Source organism: Leptosomus discolor, chromosome 6 (genome assembly GCF_034619465.1).
Source record: "Leptosomus discolor isolate bLepDis1 chromosome 6, bLepDis1.hap2, whole genome shotgun sequence".
Classification (NCBI taxonomy): domain Eukaryota; kingdom Metazoa; phylum Chordata; class Aves; order Leptosomiformes; family Leptosomidae; genus Leptosomus; species Leptosomus discolor.
In genome coordinates, this window is record NC_141396.1 from 52196992 (window position 1) to 52224680 (window position 27689).

Here is a 27689-nt window from a genome sequence, read left to right on the forward strand (position 1 = left end):
TGATGAGGCTGGGTCCCTCTGCAGCCTGTGGAGGTTAACAGTGGAGCAGATATCCACCTGCAGCCCATGGAGGACCTCATGTTGGAGTAGGTGGATGCCCAAAGGAGGCTGTGACCCCATGGGAAGCCTGAACTGGAGCAAGCTCCTGGCAGGACCTGTGGCCCCATGGAGAGAGAAGCCCACACTGGAGCAGGTTTGCTGGCAGGACTTGTGACCCTGCAGGGGACCCACACTGGATCAGTTTGTTCCTGAACGACTGCACCCAGTGGAAGGGACCTATGCTGGAGCAGTTCATGAAGAACTGCAGCCCACGGGAAGGACCCACATTGGACAAGTTCATGGAGTACTGTCCCTCATGGGAAGGACCCCACACTGGAGCAGTGGAAGCGTGTGAGGAGAAAGGTGCAGGAGAGACAAGGTGTGAGGAACAGACCACAACTCCCATTCCCTGTCCCCCTATGCTGCTCAGGGGAAGAAGACAGAGAATTCAGGAGTAAAGATGAGTCCAGGAAGAAGGGAGGGGCAGGGGGAAAGTGTTTTAAGATTTGGTTCTATTTCTCACTACCCTACTGTGATTTGATTAGCAATAAATTGAATTAATTTCCCTGAGTCGAGTGTTTTGCCTGTGACAGTAACTGGTGAGTGATCTCTCCCTGCCCTTATCTTGACCCATGAGCCTTTTGTTATATTTTCTCTCCCTGTCCAGCTGAGAAGGAGGAGTGATAGAGCAGCTTTGGTGGCCACCTCGTGTCAGCCAGGGTCAACCCAGCACAAGATTAAAGCCTGAATTAATTTCTGTCTTACTGTTGTCCGTGTTCATTTGCTAAGTCTACTTTTTACTGAGCAGGTTAATAATCACACGTGAATAGAAGCATGAGTCCAATATAGCCAACAGTAGTCTACATACAGAATTCCAGAGACTGCGCAACTACATTTGATTAAAATCTAGTACAATGTATTTTATTATCAAGATGGTAATCATGTTAAGAAGTAAATTGACACAGGTGACAGGCTGCAGGTCACGTAACCTTTTAAAATCTTCATCTTGAACATATCTAAGTCTTCATGAATACACAGCAAATGCATGCAGCTCGTATTGCACAGTAAATTTGGATCAATTCCTCTAGGTTAACTATTGTGAGACAACCTCCCTTCACCCTGCAGCACTCAAGATAGCTGAAAAACTGACATTTGAATTTGAAAGTCTTCATCCACTTTCATGCTGATATAAAATTTATCAGTGCTATTACACAGAGATGAAAAAAAAATATTAGATCTCATACCATCCATATTTTACTTTGGAGACTTCACAATTTTAATGATGCTTCAAATGCTCATAGAGCTCTTTACTCCTCGCACCACGTGAAGATGATCTGTATCATTATACAGTCTCTTCAAGTCACATCTCAGTTTTTTATGGAATTTATCTTTTCCTTATTTTAAGGATCTGTGTTGAATACTGCTCTTTGAGTACAGGTTTTGTCTGCTAAAATTTCTAAAGTAATATCATAACAAAACTGCATGCCCAGGACAGTATTTCATTAATAAGCATAATCTCAATAGCCTGATTATGGTGTCATTACAGATGTCTGGTTCACACTTTCCACCTTAAACTCCCACAGAAAAAACAGAATTTGAAGTGTTCACATTACAGATGCACACAGGATATAAACTTGGACTGTGGCATTTTCTGTTGTCAGATCACTGGGAAGCCTTCACCAAAGCCAGCAGAAGGCCACAAATCCACATTGAGCCTACATATTAGCCCAGATACTTAATTACTTGTTTCTGTGGAAAGAAGGGGCCTCAACTGGGCTACGTTTTGCTATGCTGCTCTGTATAGCTTTGCACAAGTCAGCTCTTGGGTGTCATTTCCCTTTTACCTTTTCTCTGCTTCATTTTACTATTCATGCACTATAGTTGCCCTTAGCTGTGTAAGACAGCTTCATGAACTCCTACGCTTATTATTTACAAATTAGAAGTTCACAAGAAATAATAAATGGATACATTCAACAGAGGCCAAAAAGAAATACAACTTCTGTGATTGAATTGATTTCAATTTTTTTTTTTCTTTTTATATATATAACTGACTTAGTTATCTCTACTCCATGCATTTCGGTTCTCTTGTTGAAAGAAATGCATATAAGATCTTAATATCTTCCTGCTGCTAAAACGTTTTCAGTTCTTAGGGTGTAAAACTGCATTATAACAATGAGGGAACTGTGCAAGCATACTGTAGGCTTCTCTGATATCTCTGATTTAAACTAATAATACAGGAGAAACTGGACACACATACAGGCAGAACCAGAACATGGGTAGAAAATAGAAGGAGCTTTCATGTTTTTGAAAACATGGGAGTCATCTTACTTAAAGCTAGGAGTTTTACTTCACAAGGTCTAGATTATTTGAGCTATGTTCAACTTAATCTCTTACAGATTTTAAAAAGAGAGGGTAGAAAATGTCTTCCCCCCTCTATAGCTGTCATCTCTGACAACGATCAAATTACACCAAGCGATAATAACATTTAAGAATTATGCAATTCAAATTCTTAGGCTTCTTTGATAAATCAGCAGCTCTCTCTACAAGTTAGAGCTTTCCTTTTTTCTTGAATGTGATGCTGAACCCGCCTTCTAAAGTCACGTTACCCTCAAGAGCTCAGCCAGCTCCAAGCTGAAGACAAGGTAGTTTTAGGTGAATAAAAAGGGCAGTTACAGCAGTAAACAAACCATGTTGTACAAATAGAAAAGGGGCAGATTTGATGCTTCAGTTGCTGTGTCGGAGGAAAAAAGTTCTAGTAGCATATTAAGGTGGGGGAGGGATGACTCATGTAATTTAATTAAATATATATTCAAAATTAACATCATCATCACCTTATTTGGAATCACCCTGATCATAAACTGACAGGATGTTAAAAAATTTGTTAGATCTTACTAGAGATGGCTAACTTTCTGTTATCTCCCATGAAGAAGTGTTTCATTTCTCACTAATGCTAGGATCATCTTTTTGATTGTCAAAAGAGTGTATCTGTCATAATGTTTCTGTCTTTCTAAGGCTCCTCTGAATGAAAAATCACAATCCTCATCCAGCACCAAGTGCAGTTCTAAATTCTCAGCAGCAAAATGCTGGGTAGAAACACTGCCAGAATACGAGACAAAAAGCAAGCACCACCTTTGCACTGCTTCCAGTACTTTCACATTCCTTTCCAAAGGGCATTATTTCAGAGATCCAATAATGAACATCTGAAGGACCTACACTGTCAACTTCTTACAATACTTCTCTTAACAGTTATCTTCTCTTTCAGGACTGCAAGCAGAGCTACAAGTAAATCATGCTCCTCTTCCTCCTCCAATTTAAGAAAATGCAGATGAGTTATCAGGTACTTCAGTACAGATCTCACTAGACTTATTAAAAAAATTAATCTCACTTCTAAAACAATGGAAAATGTTTTGTTTGATAACCAGACAACTGGGCACCACGTTTGTTAGTACTTATGCAAAACAAGCAGAGAGCGTTTCAGAACAACCTAAATATGGAAAATCCATGTGAGTGAACAGTCTTCAGATGGAATAAAGGATTGTTAAGGAAAAGGGCAGATTCATCATGAAAGACAAAGAACACATTTTCCCTTTCCTAAAACAGTAAGGGAGGTTGTTTATGCATATAAACAGGTTGTGACACAAAATCACAAAAATTACGAAATAAGGCATCTCCACTTAATGAAACTATTAGATTATAAAAAGATCCAGAATAAGGAGAGAGAGAACATTACAATAAAACTAAGCAGAAGGGCTAAACACTCTCTGACAATAATCAGAGCAGACACTTTCCTTCCACACATTTCAAGCTCCTGCTTTTTCACAGAAGACTATCTTTTGAGATCCTTGTACAGATGGATGATTGCTGAAATAATTACCCTACTGGTTTATGCTAGAAAGCAGTTTTTATTAAGGACTGGACCTCATGCAAGAGCTGAAAAGCAAATATGTCCTCTTTATTGACAGGGGCTTCACTAAACGAACAAAGACCATTTTAGATACTTCCTGAAAAGTTATTTTATCGCTCCTAGTTTAAGCCTCATATTTTCAGAATTTGTGTGTGTGTGGTCAGGGTTACTGTACACGCCAATGACTGCTTAGAAGACTGCTCAGCTCTCTAAAAAATTTCTGCAGCCACACGCACAATCAAGACAAATTAATTGCTTGCCCATTTTTATGTAGTTGAGTGATTTGGAACAACTTTTTTTTATTCCAGACAAAGCTCAGACCTCTCAAGAAGATCTTTGATCAATTTAATACAAACATTCTTCCCTTTTTGCTACAGCCTGCTAATAAATAGTGATCAGAAGTGTTTTTAAAAAATGGAAAGATGAAACTTGATGCAGTCTACATTTCTTTAGTGACTAATAACGCCCAAAATGATTTGCTTCACTTTAATCTCATTTCTCAAGGTCACTTAAGTAATTTAGGCCTCCACATGATTCATTTCAAAAGTGAAAAACACCCCTACTGCATCTGAACAGGAATTCTAAAATCAGTCTAAAAGAACATATCACTTCAAAAGAAATTTTAAATAAGAATTTTAAATGTCAGTTCAAAGTCTGGCTGAAGAACCTGTGTGGGAAAACAGGAAAGTATGATGAAAAATGCATGTAAATCTGTACACTTCAGATACATGATGCAGGATATCTTACAGACAAGTTCGGGATCCTGTCTTGTAGCTCTGCTATGTAAACCCAAGCAAAGCAAGTAATCATCCATATACGTGCTTTACTCAATAGCAACTGCAATACAATTTTAAATTAGCATATTCCCAAGTTATCCATGGCATTTTATTTGTGTCTCTAACGACTTCTTGCAGAAAGGAATTTGGGTGCGACAGGGCTGAGTGTCACTGCACCGTCACACTGAATGCCCAGTCACCTGCTGGGACTCACAGTGTTTAAGCTCAGCTCCATATGCAAGACTGAGGATTATTAACCACAGAAGGGCCAGAAAGCCAAACAGGAATTCAAGAAACTCTGAGGAGCAACGAGTCTAGTAAACCTCCTCATATTTAAAATTTAACCATTTTTCTCTGTGGCATTGCACAAAGGTGCCTCCTTCCTCTGAGGACTCACCATCTCCTAGGACAGCTGCTATGCCCTTTCTGCAATGGGCTTAGTGATTCTTACAGCTTTCCTAGTGTAAGGTATCCTGCAGTTGTGTCACTCACTCCTTTCTCTTGAAGCTATACTATTTTGCAAGACAGAAATATTCTTTGGGCCAAAAAAGGAAGAGATGATCACAACTCCCAAAGCCAGTATTTAAGTTGCTTTCTTAATTTGGATGAAGTTCTGATGCACTGAATACTTCAGACAGAAAATAGAAAAATATTGGGTGGAACTAGGACCAACTTAAAAAACAAGAGCTATGTTTTGACATTTTACCTCAATAATTATATATTTATTTTAGCTAGACAAATATGTAGTTATAGATATAAATGATCTGATGCAATGAGCATTATACTTAAGGGCAATCAAATAAAATGAAGCTCATTTAAAGACTGAGTACTTCAGGCTTAGTACAGCGGTGTCAAAACCAGTATATATGAAATCTGAGTAATACAATGCCAATTGAAAAATACTCTTTTGAATGCTTTAATTAGTATCAGGTTAAATGCTGTGAGTTACTCAGGGCTCAAAGACTAAGCCTTAGAATAGTTTGCTGTATAATTGGTTATTTATTATTTATCAGCACTGAACTAAACTTCTCTCAATTAGATTGGCTTGAACCCTTGCAGCCAAAGAGAAAAACACTCTCGAATTGTCCTCGTGTATATGAGGTCAAAATTTGTCCTAACGCTCTTCTGCGTGTTGTATCAGTGGTCTTATTTTCTCTATATATTAGCTGTAAAGAACTATTTTTATTTATTTATACTTAGTGTGTATCAGCTTACACCAAAATATATTTAAACACAGGCCCACTGTCATGTCATGCACTATCTTAATTCGTGTGAGCTATTAAGCTAGACTGTTATACAGCCTTAATGGCATTAGAATATCAGCAATAACTCGTACATCTATATGCTAAAAGTTCAGGACCTGACCTTTAAGGAAAGATAAACAGATATCCATTTTCATTTAGAAAAGCCAACAAACATTCTGCATTGACTGAAACATATGACTGACCTTCTCTTCTGACTTTATTAAACAGCTAAATCCTATGAAAGTTCAGGTTATTTTAAAATGCCAAAACAGCAATAAATATTAAGAAATCATAATTACATAAGCACATACTGTAGGGTTATCTTACCATGTCATTTTGTATAATAAAGCTCACACAATATAGAGAAACACAGCTGTATTAAAGAATGTCTGTCTGTATTGAAAAAAAGTCAATTCTCATATACTACATCATTAACCAGAATGCATAGGTTAAATCAAAAGTGAAATTCAAGATGAAGCCTTACATGCTTGTATGCCTTAATGCATGCCACAAGGAGTTTTTAATCTAATGATGGTAATTGGTGAAATAACTGCTGTTAGCTACAAAGAAAGCACATATGTTAAATATCTATAAAGCCTGTATTACTACAACATCCTTCATTAGAAATAATCAAAGACAATCAACATCCCTACTGCACTCATATTTATAACAAACTACTCTGGGGCATCCTGAAGTGTTTTGCTTCATTTGTTGCTCCACATGTATGTTCTCAGAGTGATCAAATGAAAGCCAAAATGGGAGAACGTGCCTCTTTTCTACAGCGGATATTAACAAACAAAAAACAGCAACGATAAAAAAGTATCCTTCCTTATGTATAATTTTTTTTCAGTATCACCATGCATAAAATACAGTACACTAAATAGTTTCTGTCTGTTTATAATCTGAGCTAGATGCCATTTCTTCATAAGTAGTGTTCTCACATAAACAAACTGTTCAGAACAAACATCCCCTCTAAACTCCTGAAATACATTCTAGACGTGGATTTCAAAGCTTTTACTAGCATAAGAGCCATCAAACTTCCCTGATGTGAACTAGATTTTAAAGTATCTTATAGATCACTTCCCATCAACAGGTAGCATGCATCTCCTTCATTCCAAAACCATCTAGTATATTGGTGCCAGCATGGCTAAATTACCTTATAGAAGTGGGGAGATTATTTATGAAACAGTATCCAGTGCAAGATGACCAAAATGGAACCCCACATCACAGCCAAAGAATCCATCACACATCAAAATTTGATGCTCATAACTTATGAGCCACATTTGTTTCGTGCAAAATTATTGTGTACCATATTCTATATTCATTTGTTGGTGCTTTTAAATTATATGAAACATATATTTCCACTCCTGGTTAAGAATTCTTTTATGTAATGTCCGAGTGATCCCCCTACAGGCTTCCACAGACACAAAAAAAAATAGGTAAAAAACACTGTAGTGACTGAGAACATATTTGTAAGCACAGTGATTCCTTACTCAGCTGATAACAGTAAGTTTGTCCAAGCAGGCTGATCTGAGCTGATGGCCTAAAGAGTTTCTGGAAGGAGCATCAACAACAGAAGCAAACTGTCAACTCAGCCTTATGTCATCCAAGTTTGTAAAGCTTAAAATTCAGCAACCAGAAAGAGGCAATCTGGTGGTTCATGTGAAGTTCATAGAAAGGAAAGCATAATGATAATCTGACAAGTAGTCTGGTACCTGTGAAATTGTAAAATCTCTACCATTCAATGCATTGTCTTCAGTATCTTTTGACAAAAAGGTTAATTAATAAAAATTACTAATACTAAGCACATAGAATGTCCTAAGGGGAACATATTTTGAGTTCACAAAGAATACTGACACTACACACTTTTTGTTGTGTAATACAAACTCTATTCTTGCTGCTAGAGATCAAATTGTAACACAGAACCACAGAATGGTAGGCGTAGGAAGGGACCTCCAGAGATCGTGTCCAGGCAGGTTTTGAATATCTCCAGAGAAGGAGACTCTACAACCTCTCTGGGCAGCCTGTTCCAGGGCTCTGCCACCCTCAGTTTTTCCTCATGTTCAGGTGTAACTTCCCGTGCTCCACTTTGTGCCCGTGTCCCCTTGTCCTGTCGCTGGGCACCACTGAAAAGAGCCTGGCCCCATCCTCTTGACACCCGCCCTTTAGATATTTATAAGTGTTGATAAGGTCCCCTCTCAGTCTTCTCTTCTCCAGGCTAAACAGACCCAGGTCTCCCAGCCTCTCCTCATAAGAGAGATGCTCCAGTCCCCTAATCGTCTTCGTACCCCTCCACTGGACTCTCTCCAGCAGTTCCCTGTCTCTCTTGAACTGGGGGGCCCAGAAATGGACACAGTACTCTAGATGTGGCCTCACCACGGCAGAGTAGAGGGGGAGAATAACCTCCCTCGACCTGCTGGTCACACTCTTCCTAATACACTCCAGGATACCACTGGCCACCTTGGCCAGAAGGGCACATGGCTGGCTCATGGGTAACTTGCTGTCCACTAGGACTCCCAGGTCCTTCTCCACAGAGCTGCTCTCCAGCAGCCTGTACTGGTGTATGGGGTTATTCCTCCCCAAGTGCAGGACACACTTGCCTTTGTTGAACCTCATTAGGTTCCTCTCCGCCCAGCTCTCCAGCCTGTGCAGGTCTCACTGAACAGCAGCACAACCTTCTGGTGTGCCAGCCACTCCTCCCAGTTTTGTATCATCAGCAAACTTGCTGAGAGCACACTCTGTCCCTTCATCCAGGTCACTGATGAATATGTTGAACAAGACTGGACCCAGTACCGACCCCTGGGGAACACGCCAGCCACAGGCCTCCAACTAGACTCTGAGCTGCTGATCAAACCCTCTGAGCTCTACCATTCAGCCAGTTCTCAATTCACCTCAGTTCTCAATCCACCTCACTGTCCACTCATCTAACTCCTACTTCCTAAGCTCACCTATGAGGATGTGACAGGAGATAGTGTCAAAAGCCTTGCTGAAGTCGAGGTATACAACATCCGTTGCTCTACCCTCACCTACCCAGCCAGTCATGCCACCACAGAAGGCTATCAGATCGATTGGTCAAGCATGTTTCCCCTTGGTGAATCCATGTTGATCACCCTTGATAACCTTCTTTTCCTCCACATGCTTAGAGATGACATCCACTATGAGCTGCTCCACCACCTTTCCAGGGATGGAGGCAAGGCTGAATGGCCTGTAGTTTCCTGGGCCCTCCTTCTTGCCCCTTTTGAAGACTGGAGTGACAACGGCTTTCCTCCAGTCCTCAGACACCTCTCTTGTCCTCCATGACCTTTCAAAGATGATGGAGAGTGGCTTAGCAAAGCAGTAACATCTGCCAGCTCCCTCAGCACTCGTGGGTGCATCCCATGAGGGCCCATGGATTTGTGGGTATCCAGTTTGCCTAAATGATCTCTAACCTGATCCTCCTCAATCAAGGAAAAGTCTTCCTCTCTCCAGACCTTATGTCTTACCCCCAGGGTCTGGGATTCCTAAGGGTCAGCCTTAGAAGTAAAGACTGAGGCAAAGAAGGCATTTAGTAACTCCACCTTCTCCGTCACCAGGGCACCCATCTCATTCAGCAGCAGGCCCACGTTTTCCCTAGACTTCCTTTTGCTACTGATGTACTTCAAGAAGCCCCTCTTACATCTAACCTTAATCATGCTCATTTTAATAGTATAAAGCTTATAGCATGTGTAACTCTTTTAAAAAATCATTTCTCAAGAGCTAAGAAATACTTGCATCTAAATGTCATGTTATCATACCTCAAACTATCTTAAAAGCATCTAGATGGTAACTACACAAAAATACCAAATTTTCTCACTTAGCACATTTAACACATGATAAAAAAATCCACGGATATACCAATGCATCTACATGTGCACATGTAACACAGATGATGAGCTAAACATGCACCGCTTTCTCCTCTGCCCTTAAACAGTCTCTCTATTACATTAGCATAAGGGTCAAGATAGGAAATATCACATTACATCTCAATCATTTAAACAAGACTTTAACATCCCAGTGGAAAAGAAAAACTTTAGCTGGAAATTACAAAGTCTGATTTACCAACTGGATCAAACATACTCTTCAAATCTAACACTACTGAATTTGAAAAACCATGATAACTGTAAAGTACTGAATATGGGCCATTTTAGCTTATTTATATTAAACAGTCCACCACTCCCTGGGTCTTGACCAACAGAATCTTTAGCAGTTACTGCGCTTCTCTATTAGTTGAGAGACAGAAAACAAGGTTAAAGCACTCTTCAAAATAGCCTTTTGCAAACACGCTGCATACACCAAATGCACGGCTGGACTCCTGGGCATGCTATCAGGGATAACTCAGCCCCTCGGCTTCAAAAATCAACACATCACATCCCCAAGCTGTCCTGCCCAACACAATATCACAGGACAGATGTACATACACTACAGGCACACAGCTCATGCTATACGAGGAGCGCACTAGTGCCTTACCTTTTCTCAGCTGTATACTGAGCCTCTTCCCTATCTTTTTGGTGTTATACCCACTGTTTGTAGTGGAGGCGAGAACTTTCTGAGGTGACGGTACCAGGCCCGAAGGTGGTTTTCCTGACGAATTCACACTATGAGGTAGCTGCGAGTAGGAGTCTGTCTGATCGGACTGGTTACCCGCTCGAGACATTCTTTGTAGCGTGTGAAGTCCAGAATTGCTAAAACTTTTGCTGTCAGCATACTGGGAATCGGGGCTGAACCGGCTGGAGTAGTAAGTGTTCTTCTCACTTTGGGACAACTGTTCATACTGCTCTTTATTTGCCGCAGGGACTACATGGAACCAAATGAACGGCGTACGCATGGCTTGGCGAAACATATGCTGTGCTCTAGGTTTCAAAATGAACAGAAAATTAGCAAATTAGGACTGGCAGACTGCAAGACGTTATAAGCATAATTACTAATGTTAATTAAGCAACACGAGCTGACAGACACATTGCACTCAAGCATAAACCATAAAACTTGAATCTGTTCACTAGTCTACTTGGTCTGTTTTTTGCTAAGGTTTATTGCCTTAGGGCAACACAATGGTTAAATACGCTCAACAACTACCGCACCAAATACTGGATTTGGAAAAGCAAAAATTTTAACCACAGTACTGAAATGCAGACAGGTCTATGGTAGGACTGCAATGTCCTTTTGTTTTGAACCTTGATAATTGCGATAATTGTGATAACAGTAACCACAGTGACAACAAATTACTAGAATGAAAATCAGACTTTATATAAAGACTATGTATTTCCATAATTTGCTGTGAGTACATGCAGTAGTGCAAAAAGTCCAGTTTACACTTTAATTTTATAAGTTAGTAGTCTTCCAGAATACAACATTAAAGAAATAGGAAAAAAATGCTTAATCCTGCACAGACAGACGTTGGGCTCTAGGTCACAATCCAAAGTATACAAAGTCAACGAGTCTCTTCACAGACTTGATTTAAATTGTGATTCCGAACCACAGAACAAATAAAGACAAGCTGCTTTCAACCATACCGTATAGGGTTGTGTTCCAATCCAGGTTAGAGTCCAAGTAATACATTTCAAATGTATATTAAGTACAGGATGATCAGAATACATTACATTCCTTTGGCCCTCACATGTCAGGGTTTTCAGAACAGTATTATCATCTTTGAAATCACTCATTTTCTGCATATCTCTTTTCTGCTTTCTCGTTCAATTATCTGAGTGTGAACTACAACCTTTTAAAAGTCATTCTGATTCACCATTTTGGGATTCTACCAAGCCCAGGCATCCACTGAGCAAATATTTATGATCTCTCAAACCTCTCCAGGAAGCTTCTGCATATAGTACCTTTAGTTCTCACACATACAAAACCACAAATAATTTTAAAATGTTAAAAATAAAGTCTCCATGCTGTCCACTTACATTGAACATAAGCATTGCAACTATAAAAGCAAAAGTCATATTTTCAGGATTTTCAGGAATTTCAGGATAAACAGCTTACCAATGCAAGAAGAAAAAACCCGTAACGTGCAAAAACAATGTGGTGGGCATCTAGTCTGACAATAATTACTTTGATTTTTTTGTAGTTTGGCTAATTAAAAAACACTAATGTCCGTTCGTGTACCTTTTCTTTATTAGAAAGGCAAGCTTAGACAATTTTTTCTTATTTTCCTCAAATTACTGTGAGGTGCAATATTAACAATTAATAACGCAATGTAAGGTGCGGTAAGTACACTTACTGTTCAAATCTCCTATTCCGAAGGTCTCCATCATTAATCCGGACAATACAATCATTCTCACGAAAAAGGTTTTCTTGTTCAGCTTTTCCACCCTTCTCCAATCGCTTTACCAGCAGCCCCAGGGTTCTGGAACATTAAGATTACAAATTATTACTGTTCGAATAATTTGCAGCATTGAAAATCCTACTGATTAATATTTTATCACAATCACTACAGAAACTAAATATTAAACCATGTTTACCTTGAAGTAGGATACCACAGTTTCAAATTATTATTTTAATTATTCCCTTATCCATGAAACAAAAAGCCTAGGTGAATCAAGCCCATCATTTAAAAGTAAGAACAAATCAGCAGTGTGATGACAGCACATCCATTCTTGCACAAGACCTAGATTTCTGAGCAGTAAAAGCTCCAAGAAGCACCGCACATCTGAGAGCTGGCATCTCTTCTGCTAGTTAACTGAAGTTGAAGAGGTTCACCTCAAAATCTGAATTTCTGAATTAGCAGAGGATACCACAGCCATCACTACTGCTTCTGTGAAACTGAAATGTGGGGTCATCTCATGTAAAAAAGCAGCCTGTAATGAAGGGATGGATAGAAGATTCAGGAACTTCACACGAACCAAATGCTTTATTTCTAAACCTTAACTTTTTTTACTAAACTGCAAATAGGAAATTAAAAACTTAAATGCTATTTTTAATTCAGCATATTATCTTAAATTAAATGGTTCGGTAATGACTGAAGACAATTACCATTTGATAGCCTCTGTGCAACAAGTTGTCACCTCTGTCTAGTGCTTACCCATGGTGTCATCTTACGGACATTCTTAGAGAGAAAAGGTAAACAAATATTCAACCTGAAATTATGAAATGGATCCTGAAGAGCAGATTTCTGAGGTACTGGTATGATAGTGCGATAAGTCAATGATGTTTCTATACCTGAACTCTAGGTTTGAAGAAGGATTCAATCTTCAGGATTATTCTTGCATCGTCACTGCACTTGATTTTTTTAAAAGAACATCAGCTTTACACTGAAATCCCACAGGATGTATCAGTGGGTCAAATTCACAGCATTACTTTTTCTGAAGTCATTTCAAGGCATGGCGTGAAAAACACTTGGTTGCATGGCAGGAATTGCAAGACCACGTATGTCTTCTAGCACAAAACTTTCAGTGATCATAGCACTTCAGTTCACACATACCTCAAAGTAAATAAGCAGTCAATGATGCTTAAAAGGACTCCTCGAGCTCAAAAGTTATATATGCACTTGAGCACTTCATCAAATGGGTCAGAAAAGCAAAATTAACTTTTCTTCCACTTTCAATTCTTCATTTACCAATTTATCATCAACATATGCAAATAAGACATTTATTTCACAGAACAGTCATATGTTTTCTTGTACAAGGCAGATGAAGGAGTAAAAGATACGGTCCTAGTAGTATTTCCATTTTGGAACCACCTAGAGACATTAAGATTTGATGTTGAAAGGATCTATACACGTAAACAGACTGTGAGGAGAAAAACAACATAAAGCATTTTGACAACAAAAACCATCAAATGAAGTTTGAGTCAGACAGTAATATTTAAGTGGTATTGTTCTGTTTCCAACTGATAGAGTATTTTGCAAACACCTAATGTAATGCACCTTTGATCTGTCCAGGGGTCCATCAGAGGCAAACCTTCTCCACCCTCATCTGGTTCCCAATGGACCACTTGGGTATAGTCACTGTGCTAACTGTGATTGGCCTTGACTTTAGCTCAGCTGCTGCAATCAGCAATCTGTCTTTCTGCAATAGCACCGGTGAGCACAAGGACCAGAAAGATTCCATAAAGCTGAAGTACCTTTTCTCTAGAATGCATGCATTTCAGGGGGAAAAAACCAATCTTGAAAAACACAACCAATACTAGTGCACATCTAGTCCTATCCCTCCCCATCCCAAGCTGATGATATTATGATTCTATGATTCTACTCTTTGAGTATGCAAAGTTCCAGATTCCTTCCCACAACCCAGCATCTCCCATTAAAAAGGAAAATAAAAAAAGCAAAAGCGATTTTCCCAAATTTCCCAAAGAAAGAACTATACTTCTATGTTTGTTTGTTTTTTCTGAAACAGCTTGTATTATCTAGATATTCTAAGTGGTTTTCTTTGCGTTTCCCACAATCCTCTAACAGTCTGCACGACAAAAAATGCTAAATGTGCACAAGTCACACACTAACTTAATGACAATGCTGTGCTCCATTTATTGTACTAAAATTTGCTGATAATTATGAAGGTATGTGGTCACAGGAAGTAAAACAAAACAAAGTTTAAAAATACTGATTAAATCCCTTTTTCCTTCTGTTCACTAAAATAAGCTTTGAACAGTCTCTCAGATTTTTAAACCTTATAAATAATTATAAAAAATAAAATTTTACAGATGGTGTTAGTTGCAGGAAGCACTAAAATAAGTAATGAATGTTAATATTTAAAAGGAAAAATACTTGTATGCCTTCACTACATTATTTTTATCAGAATTATATTTTTGATACCTATAAAACTGATAGTCACAAAACAAGTTTCTGACTTTTTCACTTCTGAGCTGTTGAATGTCTCTGGGGATACAATGTCTTTGAGCTCCAAAGCAAAGTTACTAAAGAGGACATCTCTAAATGGGGAAGAGATAAGCAAGCAAATATAAAATTGGGAATGCTACATTTAGAGAAAACCACCAAAATATTTGACGGGGGGGGCAGGGGTGGCAGGGGGAAGAATTATGTCTACTCTTCCTTTCCTTTCACTTCATGCCCAACAGCACTTTGATGCACATGTGCTCCTCTGTAATGCCCAAAGACAATTCAGAATTTGGATGTGCATGCAATGCTTACCCGAGAGCATACACAGTAACTGCAACAGGGATTTTGTTTATATGGTTAAACAGAAAAAATATCAAAATATCAACATGCTAAATATCAAAACATATTCTACACAAAGTACAATGCTCCAAGTTAATACTATAATAATACAGTATAAAAAAGAATGATTATTTCATCGCAACGTCTCCATGCACTTATGATTACAAAGTAATTAGTCTATCAAAGGTTTTGCACAGCATTTTTCTTGAAATGTGGCTTTCTACTGTTTTGCATTCTGATATTATAATAAATTATTAATGCAAGATGCATCTTTATGCATGGTTTGTAATTTCTTAAAATTTACTACATCTAAGCTCTCAAATCTAGTGAAAATATTACTAATCCTAACCAACAGTAAAATAATGTAACACAGAAATAAACCACCAGTCAACATTGCAAATAATCTCATTAAACAAAGGCTACAAATTCTACTAATGCAAGATTACTCATCCCAGACACAACATACAGTGCTCATGAAGATTTCGCTTTTTAACAAATGTCAGAGCTAGGTTAACCAAGGCATGTAAAGCTAAAGTCACTGAGAACAGATTCAAGGCTGGATGAACACTGAGACAAATTTGAAACCAGGATCCTCACAGTGCCTTTTAATTTATTTAATTTTTTTATATAAACACATGGGGCAAAAGACTCCTTTAGACACAGTTCCAGAAACAATTTCCTGAATGCAGTTCTGCATAGCAAACTCTCCCAGAACTTGCACAAAATGTATGTTCCTGAAAATTTTAGTAACAAAAGCCTATCAATTTCCTACAGTATTTCTTCAGCATATTATGTTTACATGTAAGAATGACTCTGAAAAAAGGCATTATGGGAATTCATGTTTGTTGCTGCAGTAACTGAAGATAAACAGAGTAGATCTGATATTACAAATATGCAATAACCTAAAAACTAATTGGATTTTTTCTTCCTTGCCGTATGCCACCACCATTTATCCTGATAAGTGGAGATGTAGCTCTACTACAGTTTCAATATTACATTTCCTACATTAGGAAAACATACATTTAAAGCCTGTAAACTAATCTAGTATAAGATACAAAAGCCAGTCTATACATTTGTTTAAACACAACCATACAGCATAGAAATATATGGGTGCATTTGAATTTGCTTAATCTTGTCCAGTTAAAGTAAGTCAACATGTTTTCTAACATAAATTCTTCCATTATAAACATTTTAAACTATAACTTCTTCAAGGATGAGATTAAATATTGTGTGAACCTCTGTCAAACACTCTGCAAGTCTACAACCCTGTTGAAACAATAATTATAAATGGAAATTTGGTACCTGCAGTGTTTTAGACTAACGTTAGCTGACATGGGGACAGAAGGGAAACAGTATCAAAGCACAGAGCTCTATCTTTGTATTTGTTTTAAATACCTAATTGGGAATGTAAACAGCTTAGATTATATTAGCATTTGCACCACTGTATTTCCACAAGGTTCATTACTCTAATTATACAATTAAAATAAACTCAGCTACATGTGTTAACATTTCAGTTCTCAGTATAAATTACGACCAATGATAAAACTAGAAATAAGCAGCTAATGTTTTATTGACATCTAAATTGCCTGAGTTAGTCTGGGTAGTTCTTTGATACCGTGAACTCCCCACATGCCATCCAGCTGTATGGAAATGATGATTATTTGTCTTAATAAAAACTGACAGTGTAAACACTACGAGAGTAATAAAAATATTACACTGAGCACCAGGAATACGATTCGGCCATCACCACCCATTGTACGTACACACTGCAGTTATTTACCTATTACCTGCAATATAATCAAATCAGAACAGAAAATAACCAATTTAGATGTTTATGTAAAGTCACTAACATGAAAAGGCAAAAACTAGATTAAGGGACAAAAATAAGAACTGATTGAAAAGCCGACATGTAGCAGTTTCACACAATGAAAGATCGCTGAGAAGTTCTACAGGAACATAAACACGGTAGAAATTTCCTTAGATTCGGAGGTCAAAGTAGGCAAATCAGCTTGTTTGTTCAAGTTAAATTATTGCGGCTGATCCATGCTAAATTGGACATAAAGTCCTTTGCACAACATCGACTGACAGCACTTCTGCGGAGGCATTAAGGTAACTATCAGTTTTGATGTCTGAAGTCCAGAAACAATTTCCAATGATTGGTAACTAGTCCTCAGCTTTTTAGCTTGAGTAATACTTCAGATGAAGTTTATATAACTTTTTAAAGGCTGAGATCAGACAAAGAAAGCCTTAAATTCAGCTAAAAGAGTGAGGGAATGGTACTTTCACACCACAAGGATTCTTTTCCCAATGCATATGTTTTTGAAAGCTATGGCTTCCTTTGAGACTTAAAAGGCTGGAAATGCAGGAGAGGAATAAATGGAGATTCAGGTAACACATACCAACTAGATGATCAAATAGAATATGATCATTGGAGAGGGACCTTGAAGGCAGTATTAAGGACTCTCCAGTATGGACAATGTCCAATAGACATTACTTTAGTTTTCTTTGTATCTTGAGTGAAAGACTACAACTTTTGCAGTGAAATATGAAGTGATTTATAAAACTAGAAAATGAAGGGCATTTCCACTAAAAGCAAAAAAAAAAACCCAAACAAACCAACAAAAACCACAGAACAGAAAAACATACAATTTTCTGGTACAAGGACTGTGTATACATCAATGCCTACCTTCATCTGAGGTTTTACTTTTTCTGTAATAAAATGTGTTATCTTTGTCATTTAAACTGACAAAAAGCAATAAAATTCAGTCTTATTTTCACATTCTTCTGACACTGCCTTAATATTTTTAAGACATTTAGAATATATAATACAAAACCACAGATTAAATATTTTTAGATGCCAAATTTTAGCTGTACAGTTTATTATGGATTTTGTCACATGCTTCAATAGGAAGAACAGCTGACAGAGCCCTACATACTGCTCTGCACCAAAGTAACATGTCTGATACTTATTAATAGATATTTTTTATGGGGATTTCAGATGAATATCCAAATCCTTTTTTGTTCTGTTTTACTAAGTAGACTTCACTTGTCTTGGGACTACAGGACTATAACTTCCACACCATTTTTCACCCGGATATCTGATGTTATCTCATATATTCCTTGTGTCAGTTCAATCTCTTTCCAAAGACAAGACATTGCAGGATTTCAGAAGGACAGCCAGGGTATACAGCTTGGGAAGATTTCAAAAGCTCTTAAAAGTAGAAGAGGCCATATAATGGTAAATTATGCTATAATTGCTATTAAGCTTGCAGAGGAGAACTTGATGCAACCCCATTTACGCACCAACATAACGGCCCCCATCAGCCAGGATTGCTACTCTTAAGGGATTGTGTGCTTGCCCTCCTCTCTGAGCACCTAATATGAAGAAAGGATTGGTGCTAAAGACAATTTTGCACAGACTTAGAATTTTCTTTCTTTTCATGCTCTCCTCTCATTCATTTCATCTTTGCTCTACTCTTATCTAAACACTTCCCTGTTCACTTTCTATTCTGTCCTTCTTTCTGCTTTCATTTTCATGCCTCCTATTCTGCTTAGCACTGTACCTGTGCCATTGCAAAAATATGCAAGCAGGTTTTGCAAACAAAACTTCTATCTTGAAAAACTTCACAACCATAGGGTGATGAATATGCATACCCCTCCTCCCTTTTGATAAGGTGCAGAAACTTTGTTATCCAAAGCATATGATCAAAAAGGCCAATAAAGGACCAATAAACCTCTGGAGGGAAAAAATAGAAGGATAATAAGGAAATATAACCATAGAAGTAAGTTTGACCATGTCTGTACAAATCAATTGTATTTTTCCCAGAAAATTACAGAAAGATGTTTTGGTTTCTTTTTTTTCCCATTAAAAAAAGTCTCAGGTTTACCAGGAACTGAAATAATTAGTAGCATCTATAAAGGTAAGGCAGAGTTCTTTAGAGATTTTGTTCAAGATCAAAAGCCAATATTGAAGACAGATTCTTAATCCAAACCCTCGAAAGACCATGAAAAAGTAAGTATTTCCTCAATATAAATAAAGGGCATAGTTATGGCATATGATTTTCAGAGGTTTCGGATGTTTGCTTTGGGGGAGGGGGAATTTTTTGGAGGGAGAAGGCCCCTGCTTATTCCATAGGGGAAAAAAGGGAGAATTGCATTAGTATATTCTTACACTTTTTCACTTTTTGAAATCATTGATTTCATAACCATTGCCTACTGAGTAACATTTTCAAAAGCAAAAGAAAGGAACTGTAAGAAAAAAATTGAAAACACAGCATAAGTGGAATTGAACACCAAGCAAATACAAAACAATGGTGGGCCAATCAACTAAGCTATATGATACATCAGATCTTTTCTTTTCGGACATCCCTCAAAGTCTTTACTGAGTCCTGTGTTTGGCTTTGTATATTTAGGTTTCTACTGAGCAGATCCCCTGATCAAGTAAGTTAGTTCACTGTAGCTCGGAGCATTATGCTTTGCAGTCAAACCAGAAATATAGAGCAACCATGTGCTAGAGCGAGAAGCAAGTAGGCAGAAGAGGATCCCTGTCAAGCATTTGCTCTCCCTCTGAATCTAGCAGAAGAACCACCAAGCATATCTTATCTTACCTGCTCAGAAGAGCCAGGGGACCAGGAGGAAAAAAAATAACAAAAAATAACCCAAACAAACCAGAAAGAAACCAAAACTCCCCACCAAGTGCTCCAAAACTGAAGCTGGGTGCATTCCTTTCCCTGTCTACACTGCAGGCAGCTGGAGAAAATGCCTTTGTTCTCAGTGAAATCATGTAGAGGTGTGGGCACAGCTGACAGTAAAGCAGCAGCACAACACCTGTGCCACCAAGCAATGAACTCTACTTTTCTTCCACTAAATGCAGAGAGCATGGGAGAAATGTTTTGGAAATATCTGAGGTCCTCTCGAACTCTGCTCTCCACACTTTCAAGACACAGACCCAAGTACCTCCCCTCCCCAGGACATTACGGGGGGCAGGGGGAGGGTGTCAAAAAACTCAGACAGCAATTCCACTTACCATCCATTTTTCAATAACAGGAGTTCCAGTATTACTTCCCTTATAACAGAATTTGACTTTCCTGTTCTAAACATCTATATTTAAAATTGGCTTTCCTGTAAAAATACTTCATCATATAATCCCAAACTCAGGACCAAAAAAATATTTAAAAGTCCTCCATAGCTCTTGACATAGCTATCATCCTTAAAAGAAGTGAGAGATTCCATTTCTGTGTTTACAGCTTTTTCATTTTACATGCTCTCATTATGTATAAACAGTTTAAGCTTTGCCTCAGACTTGACAACCGCATTAACATCCTGGAAGTGAATTTTACTTAAGTTGAAATTCTTATTCAAAATGTCAAAATACACATTTATAACATCAATTTTATTAAACAAGTACTTAGTAGGCAGCAAACATTCCTAAACCAGTCTTTTTCTTGGCCTTCACACCATCTAAATCCAAGATAACTGAGCATTTCAACCATTTCCAACTTTATGGGATTTACTTCTGATCTTACATTTGAAGTACCATTCACTCATGCCCTTTCCAGCTCCTCACTGAATTTACTAAATTTCAGATTATGAAGAGAAGAATTTACCACTTTACAGAAGTCTTAATAATTGTAGTCCTCAGAAAAAGTAGCTTCAAATTTTAAAAAAATTACATTTTCTCATCACACATGTCAGTATGGCTGTGAAAGCATTGGGTTTAAAATAACAACTGCAAATAAAGCACTTACACTGTGTTTAAAATCCTGTGAAGGTATTCGGTATAGAAGGAAAAGTACATGCATAATTTCTGAAAAGAGTATATTAATATTTGAGATATATGCATGTATAGCAAGTTAGTTTTGCTTTTAATTACTAAACTGAAATTGCTGCTGGGTCAACAGACATGTGAGAACACCCCTTCACATGTAATCAAATACAACTTTTTAAAATACATACTTGTTCCCCATTTCCTTAAAAAGGGAAAACACAGCGCACACTTAGAATATGCATCACCAAAATAAAATTTGTATATATTCCTGAAGAACTATTGGTTTTCAACTTAAACACTTCCAATCTACCTCTAATTAATATAAAAGTTAAGCTCATTTTCTGAGACGATGTTAATGGCCCTAAATGCTAAAACTCTACTTTAGCAAAGTAAGCGTTAGAGGTGATGCATTCTGTTTACTAATATAAAGCCCCACATTACATTTTTTAATGTAAAGGACTTTCTTAACACTTTTTTTTTGGTAAACAATCAAATTTCAGGAGTTTCAGCCTGTCATATAATAAAACAGGTTCACCTTCCCCAAAACCAGAATGTTTCAACTGTTTTTGCTACTTCATTTTAACCCCAACAGATGGGACAGCACTAAATACCGAAAGTGTGACGATCATTTTGTCTTCCACTCTTATCTAAAGCAGGCGTAGGACGCCTCTGGTTTAGACCCCTGCTTTTCTTTGGGAACTTGTGGCTCTGAACAGTCAACAAGGAAATGTTGCATAAATATCTACCTGAATTAAAGCAGCAGATTTTAATTTTTAAGAGTGCAAAAGGAAACATTTTTATACTTCAATTTCCCATGAGATTACAACAGAATCTCTATTAAAACCCCACAGTGCTAACTCCTTTTAAGCAGAGCCTTTCCATTACAAAGTCTGTTCCAAGTATAGAGTCAGTAAACTTCCATTTCTTCCCTTCCTAACCAGTGAGACTGCCCTTTGAAAAACATACAATAGTCTACAGAAGGCAAATGCACACAATCCAAAAATTAACACAAGTAAGATAAAACACAGCAAGTTACAATTCAACTAAAATCCTACACAATACGTTACCTTCCGCCTCGGGCACTGAAAGGCACTACATGGATTCCCAAAGGCCCGCCGTCATTGGAGACTTCTACGAGCTTTACCATATCACTGTGAGACAATGACGAATGAGGGAATATGAACATGTACTGTGAAGGAACCAAAAAACCCCACACAAACATACACAGAAAAACAAAACCATTCCAGAAATCAAGTCATGGTGATGAAAGCACTGTTGAATGCTACGTACCTGAAGATTAATCTGATGGCATGAAAGAAGATTAAGCATCAAAAATAGGTCAATTAATAAAACAAACAAAAGTCAAAGAATTTTTTTCTAAACTTAGTTTGCTACATAAAAATAGTATCATCATCATTGCGTGCACATTGTTTTATTCCTTCCTTAGTCTAAAGTTAAAGTTTACTGTTTGGACCATTAAGCAGAATTACATTAAATACCACATATAATTTTTCCTCAGAAGCCTAAAAGCTGACCATAGCACGAGCACACTTTATTTTTTATCTTAGAGAAAGACCACTCTAAGCCTTAACACTAGCTTCCACATAACTACCCCTTAATCCAATGAGCATTATTAAATTATTAATTGGTCAAATTCTTCTAGTATTAAAATACTTTTTTTTTTTAATTGTAATTCCATTTCTTTTATTGGAAGATTGCTGTATCTGTACCTCCTTCCTAGGCAAAGTTTCCAAAGTAAGATTTAACTATAACTTTCAAAATCAACCAGTCATCCTGATGAAGTAACTATACCTCTAGTTTTCAATTATTCTTTTCACTGCAGAGAGGAAAAAAAGTGAAAGAGGAAAGCACGGGTTCAGAAAGAGACATGCAAAAATTCTAGAAATAGATTTGGACCAAATCTACTGACGTGTTTGAAACATGCTCACATCTGGAAAGGTGGAATACAGCCCATAAACCATAAAGAGTTATAAATACTCAAATGAGAAAATAATATATGAAGGCCAAACCTCTCAGTAAATCTGGAAGTGAGAGATCTGAACAAAAGCCACAATCTAAATTTGTGGCTTATACCTCTTTCTAGTATTACACACTTTTTCCATATTTCCTGGCACTACATATATATACACAGGTCTTTGAGAAGCTTGTTTCTCATAAGCATACAAATCAAATTTAATCTAGAAATGGAGCAGAGAGCAAGACCAATGCCCTATGATAGCAGTAAAATATTTTCTACTTCCTTCAATAAGCTCTTGATCATACCGTGACCCATCACAAAAGCTTGAGAATAACCAGGCCACATATCTTTAGGAAGTCAACAAAACTCCTGCATTACAGTTTGTTTTATACTTCTTCCACATCACACTTTTTTAATATATTTTTAAGGTACCCCTTGTATTTGTTGTATGCCTCAATTTGTGTCAGTTTTTTTTAACTCGTTTTTTAAATTGAAGGTCTCTATCCCTGTTGCCACTGTTTAGAAAAGAAAAGCATTGCAACAACAGAAGACCTGAGAGCCATCAGCCAAAATTGTCTTATTCTTCAGACCTGGACTGATGTTTTAAGACTGACAGCATTACAGCATTTGGTAATGTTCCCTGACCCAGTGTCTGTACAGGCTAACTTATTTCATTCTCATTGTACGTTAAGGCTAAGTTTTCCTTAACTAGTGTGCAAAGCAGCTCACAGGAATCAAGCAATGCCTTTTATCTCCAAAAGATACTCTAAAAGACATCTTTTGCTACTGGTATGCCTATGGCTCCCTATGATCAACTTTCTTCCAACTTTTCTATTAGCTTGAAATAAAATTGAGGGCTGAGGAAGAGAACAAGTGAAAATCAGCGCAAATCACCTGGAACTGGGATAACTGGAAACACAGCTTAAATAATAATAATAATAAAAGCTATTTTTCATATCCAGCCTACACTGTTTAACTTGTTCTACTGTTTGAGTCAGTAACATTCCTTTTTTCCACATTTAAGGTCTAGGCACTCTTTTTTCTTATAGTTTTTCTTAAAAAAAAATCATCCCAAATTCAAATGTCAAACTCTGCATAACCGAAAACAAAAGGAAATGATTCCTTCCTAAGAGACAGTTTCAACTTTGCTTCCTGATTTTCTCAGAAGTTTGGGCCAAGTACTTCTAATAAGCATACAAAGAAGTAGGATATCAATACAGAAAAGAATGAAGTAGCATACAATGAAAAGTTAACAAGTTACTTAAAAGCAACACCAAGAAGCATTAAATTTGATGGAAGTTCTGCAAACTATTTAGCAAACAGCATTTGGAATCTACAATGTAACACATCTTGTAAACGGAACTGAGTAAAACTCAGCATGTATGGTAGATATCACCATGATCTTAGCTAACATCTAAACTGTTAAACTCAGCACCTAATTCACAATTTAATTCAGAAGTAATAGGAGCAACAGATATATTTTTATTTAAAATGTAACTTTAATCAATTTAAAAGGTTTAATTTAAGGGCAGAAGGGATATTTTCTAATTCATTCCATAGTTAGGTATGGAACACGTCTTTGCAAGGAAATGCAAAAGGTCAAGTTTTCTGCATCTCATGAGGAAATAAAACATCCTTTACTGATTTTTTTAAAACTAGGAGGAGCTTCCCAGTCCTAAACAACATCAATTTTGATCCATTTACAAAGTATGAGGTTTTTGACCACACAACTTATGTGACCCCTATGCACATCTTCCCAGTAGACTGTGAACTGGTGACAGGAATGTTTTTCCACTTTGAAATTTTTGCCTGCTGATTTATTTGTGCTAGCACTGACCCTATTCCTTCTGTCAAGTTTCCAGAGTTCCATCAAATAAGCATCTTCTTTGAGGCAGAAAATCTACTGTAGCATCAGCACTTATAAACGTCAAGTTTCCAAAGCTCATCTTTAACACAGGCTTTTTAAACTGTTTTAAATCTGTTTTAAAAAGGTCCATGAAGCAAATTGTTTAAAACCAAAACGACACATGACCTAAAAAAGACTGCCCCACTTTCTTAAGTGTAGTATCACTCACATTATTCTGAGTTTTTTGCTAGTCTATGTTCAGTCTCAAGACTCATTGTTAAAACAATGTGTTCTGCCAGTAACTTACTCCAGGGAAAAATTGGTAACGTTCTCCAAACCAGTGTCTGCATGTCCAACAGGCTCAACTCTGCTGTTGTCCTCCTCTGTCCGATCTTCATCCTAGATATTAAATAAAAAAAATTAACACCCACTTAAACTTAGGTTTAATAGGTTAATGCATTAATAATGCCATTTTATCATTTTCAGATTGCTGGGGTAACCACACATGCAGTGGAAATGCATGCTTCCGCAACTGTAAAAATCTTTTCTGTTGCTGTCTGAAAACGTTGTAAATTGGTTTCTGTTACTTCATGCATTTTTGTAACGATATTTATAGTTTAGGCATTTTTATAGCTTAATTTTAGTACAGATGTAAAAGCTATGCTACAGAACCTATCACAGCCAGCATTTTTTTAAAAGGTACCCAAGTAAAAGCACGAAATCAGCTGAGGGTCAGCAGTGTTTGGACAACTCCTTCCAGCTCTCTCCGCGCAGGTTACTGGGGACTCGACTGAACACACAAGGCAGCTCACTGAGGCTCATTTGCAAAGCATTAGAACTAGTATAAGGAAACGCAGTTTGTATAATTCCACAAAGTACCAACACCTTTTTAAACATTTTATCATGGGCCTTTATTAATAGCACACCAGAAAAGGCTGACATCAGAGAGTTACGTGAGGCTCTAACGCTAACCAATTGATTTTATTTTTAATTCGACTTTCCAAAAAGTACATACATTATTCACCAAATATATAATTTTAATGTCAAAACTGTGAACGCTCTACTTCCAAATTTAGATCAAGGTAATTCAAGGACTACCAGTAAAAACATCTAAAACTATTGTTATATCTGTGTTACTCATTAGAAGCTTACGCTTTTAATTACCCATGTGACCAAACAGAAACACAGACTTAGATTCTAGAGCCAGAGCCATCAGGTCAATAAAATAGTAAGTGACAGGTTACGAGTTTAGCACACAGAGTCAGACAACATATTAAACTATTGAAGAGATATCAAAGGCAGGCAGAGGCAGTTGGTAATGTCCAATTGACATTTCCATTGAGAATCTGCAAAAGCGGGAGGCTGGATGCATCAAGCTTCCATGGGCTGTAGATATGCCTCGTGCATCCTGGATAGCAGCACACTGCGTGAAGCCAAGCTACTTGAAGATTGATGATCCTATGTTTTAAGAGGCTTTAATATGCACTTCTTCGTCATCTGTCTCTGTGAAGCACTAGGCAAGCAACATATTTCAAAGGTTAACCAGCGTCTTGAACCTGCCTAGAGCTGCATTATGAATGTAAACAAGAACTCAAAATAAAATATTTTCCATATACTAAAAGTTGCTTGTAAACCAAATACAAAGAGTAATCCATACAATTCATAAACACAAGCTAGTATTTACATTTCTATATTTACTAATTTCAGCTGAAGTTCTATATGTACCACTGCATAAAGTTTTAAAATAAATATTCAAGTCTCCATAACAATTCTAAAGTTACATGCAAAAAGGTCTATATGGGAAAATCAGAGCATTTGGAGTTGTTTCACATTAGAAAGAAGCGATCCACCTTGTTTCATACAGTATCTTGCCTATCACTGTTGCCATGGGTTTCTTGTTTTGAGGTTAGGGACAGCGCTGATTGCAGGAAACTATGTAAGTATTTATATTGCACTGAAGCTATCATCTGCAAGTCTAAAATCAGAGTTGCTGATGAACACGAATTTGAATCTCAGCTATGATAAAAGGTCATCACAAACGAACGTGACGTTGTTAATACAATGTTTTTGGCAAATTTCCATTGTGGTCTTTTCAAGCAAACGCTTGGAAAGTATAAACACACGTAAAAAGAGACTGAAATAACATCCTACCTATTAGTAGATATGCCTTTGCTACAAACAAATCTCTTGCTTTATGCTGTGTCATTTTAGCAGACAACTATATAGGTACAATGTAAGCATCATTCATCTAGTACCACTTGGGTCCTACACTTTACCATCTTTCAGCCCCACAAGTTTTCCCCTTAACTAGTTTAAAGTAAGTCTGTAAACAAAACTCCCTTTGGCCCTCCCTCCCCACCAGTCTTTGCAGCAGTCCCTTGGACTTGCTCTTGACAAAGCGAATTTTGGTGCCCTCCTGGGATACAGCCTGCTGTGCAAGACTCAAGCTAAATCCTTGTGAAAAGCCTTCTTTCCACCACCTCCCAGCCCTGATAATATCTTTGCGCTCATTCCCAGAGCCTACTAATGTCAGCTCACACTTAAGCCTCTCCACTTGTAGCACATCCCATTTTCTTTCTTTCTGTCCCACCTGGTGGTCCAGAGGTTTGTTCTGCCAAGGGAAGGACCATCCCCCTGCCTGACCCAGAGCACAGCCAGAACGAAGGCCAGCTTACCTGCCTCCTGCCTATACTGTACCTTTTAATATTAGGATATATCACAGCAGAAACTGAAAACCAAAAGCTATGTAAAACAGATGCTATCTGGCACCATCACATCTACTTTTTGTGCCTTTTGTATTGAGAATTATAAACACAGCAAGTTTTGGAACCAGACTCACTGTCAGTTATCCAAGCAATTAAGAAACAGCAGTCCCACACGCCTCTGTCTGGCTTTTCCCGGACACCAGACAGATCTGTATCAAAAACATGCATGTGCCTGTAAATAGGTACTTAGAGAAGGAATCACAACCCTGACGAAAACACTGCTGCCATAATCAACAGATG

The 27689-nt window shown here is 37.6% G+C and overlaps 1 protein-coding gene across 8 annotated transcripts in view; it reads right to left on the reverse strand.

The window, feature by feature from the left end:
• PARD3 (par-3 family cell polarity regulator) overlaps positions 1-27689 on the reverse strand; it is a 453974-nt gene that overhangs the window by 199933 nt on the left and 226352 nt on the right. For all 8 annotated transcript variants that reach the window (XM_086466464.1, XM_086466465.1, XM_086466463.1 and 5 more), the window contains 4 exons: positions 24992-25083; positions 21928-22011; positions 12202-12327; positions 10449-10831 (listed from right to left, as the gene is read on the reverse strand). In XM_086466464.1, coding sequence (XP_086322590.1) covers positions 10449-10831; positions 12202-12327; positions 21928-22011; positions 24992-25083 — 685 coding nt within the window. The remainder of the gene's footprint in view (positions 1-10448; positions 10832-12201; positions 12328-21927; positions 22012-24991; positions 25084-27689) is intronic.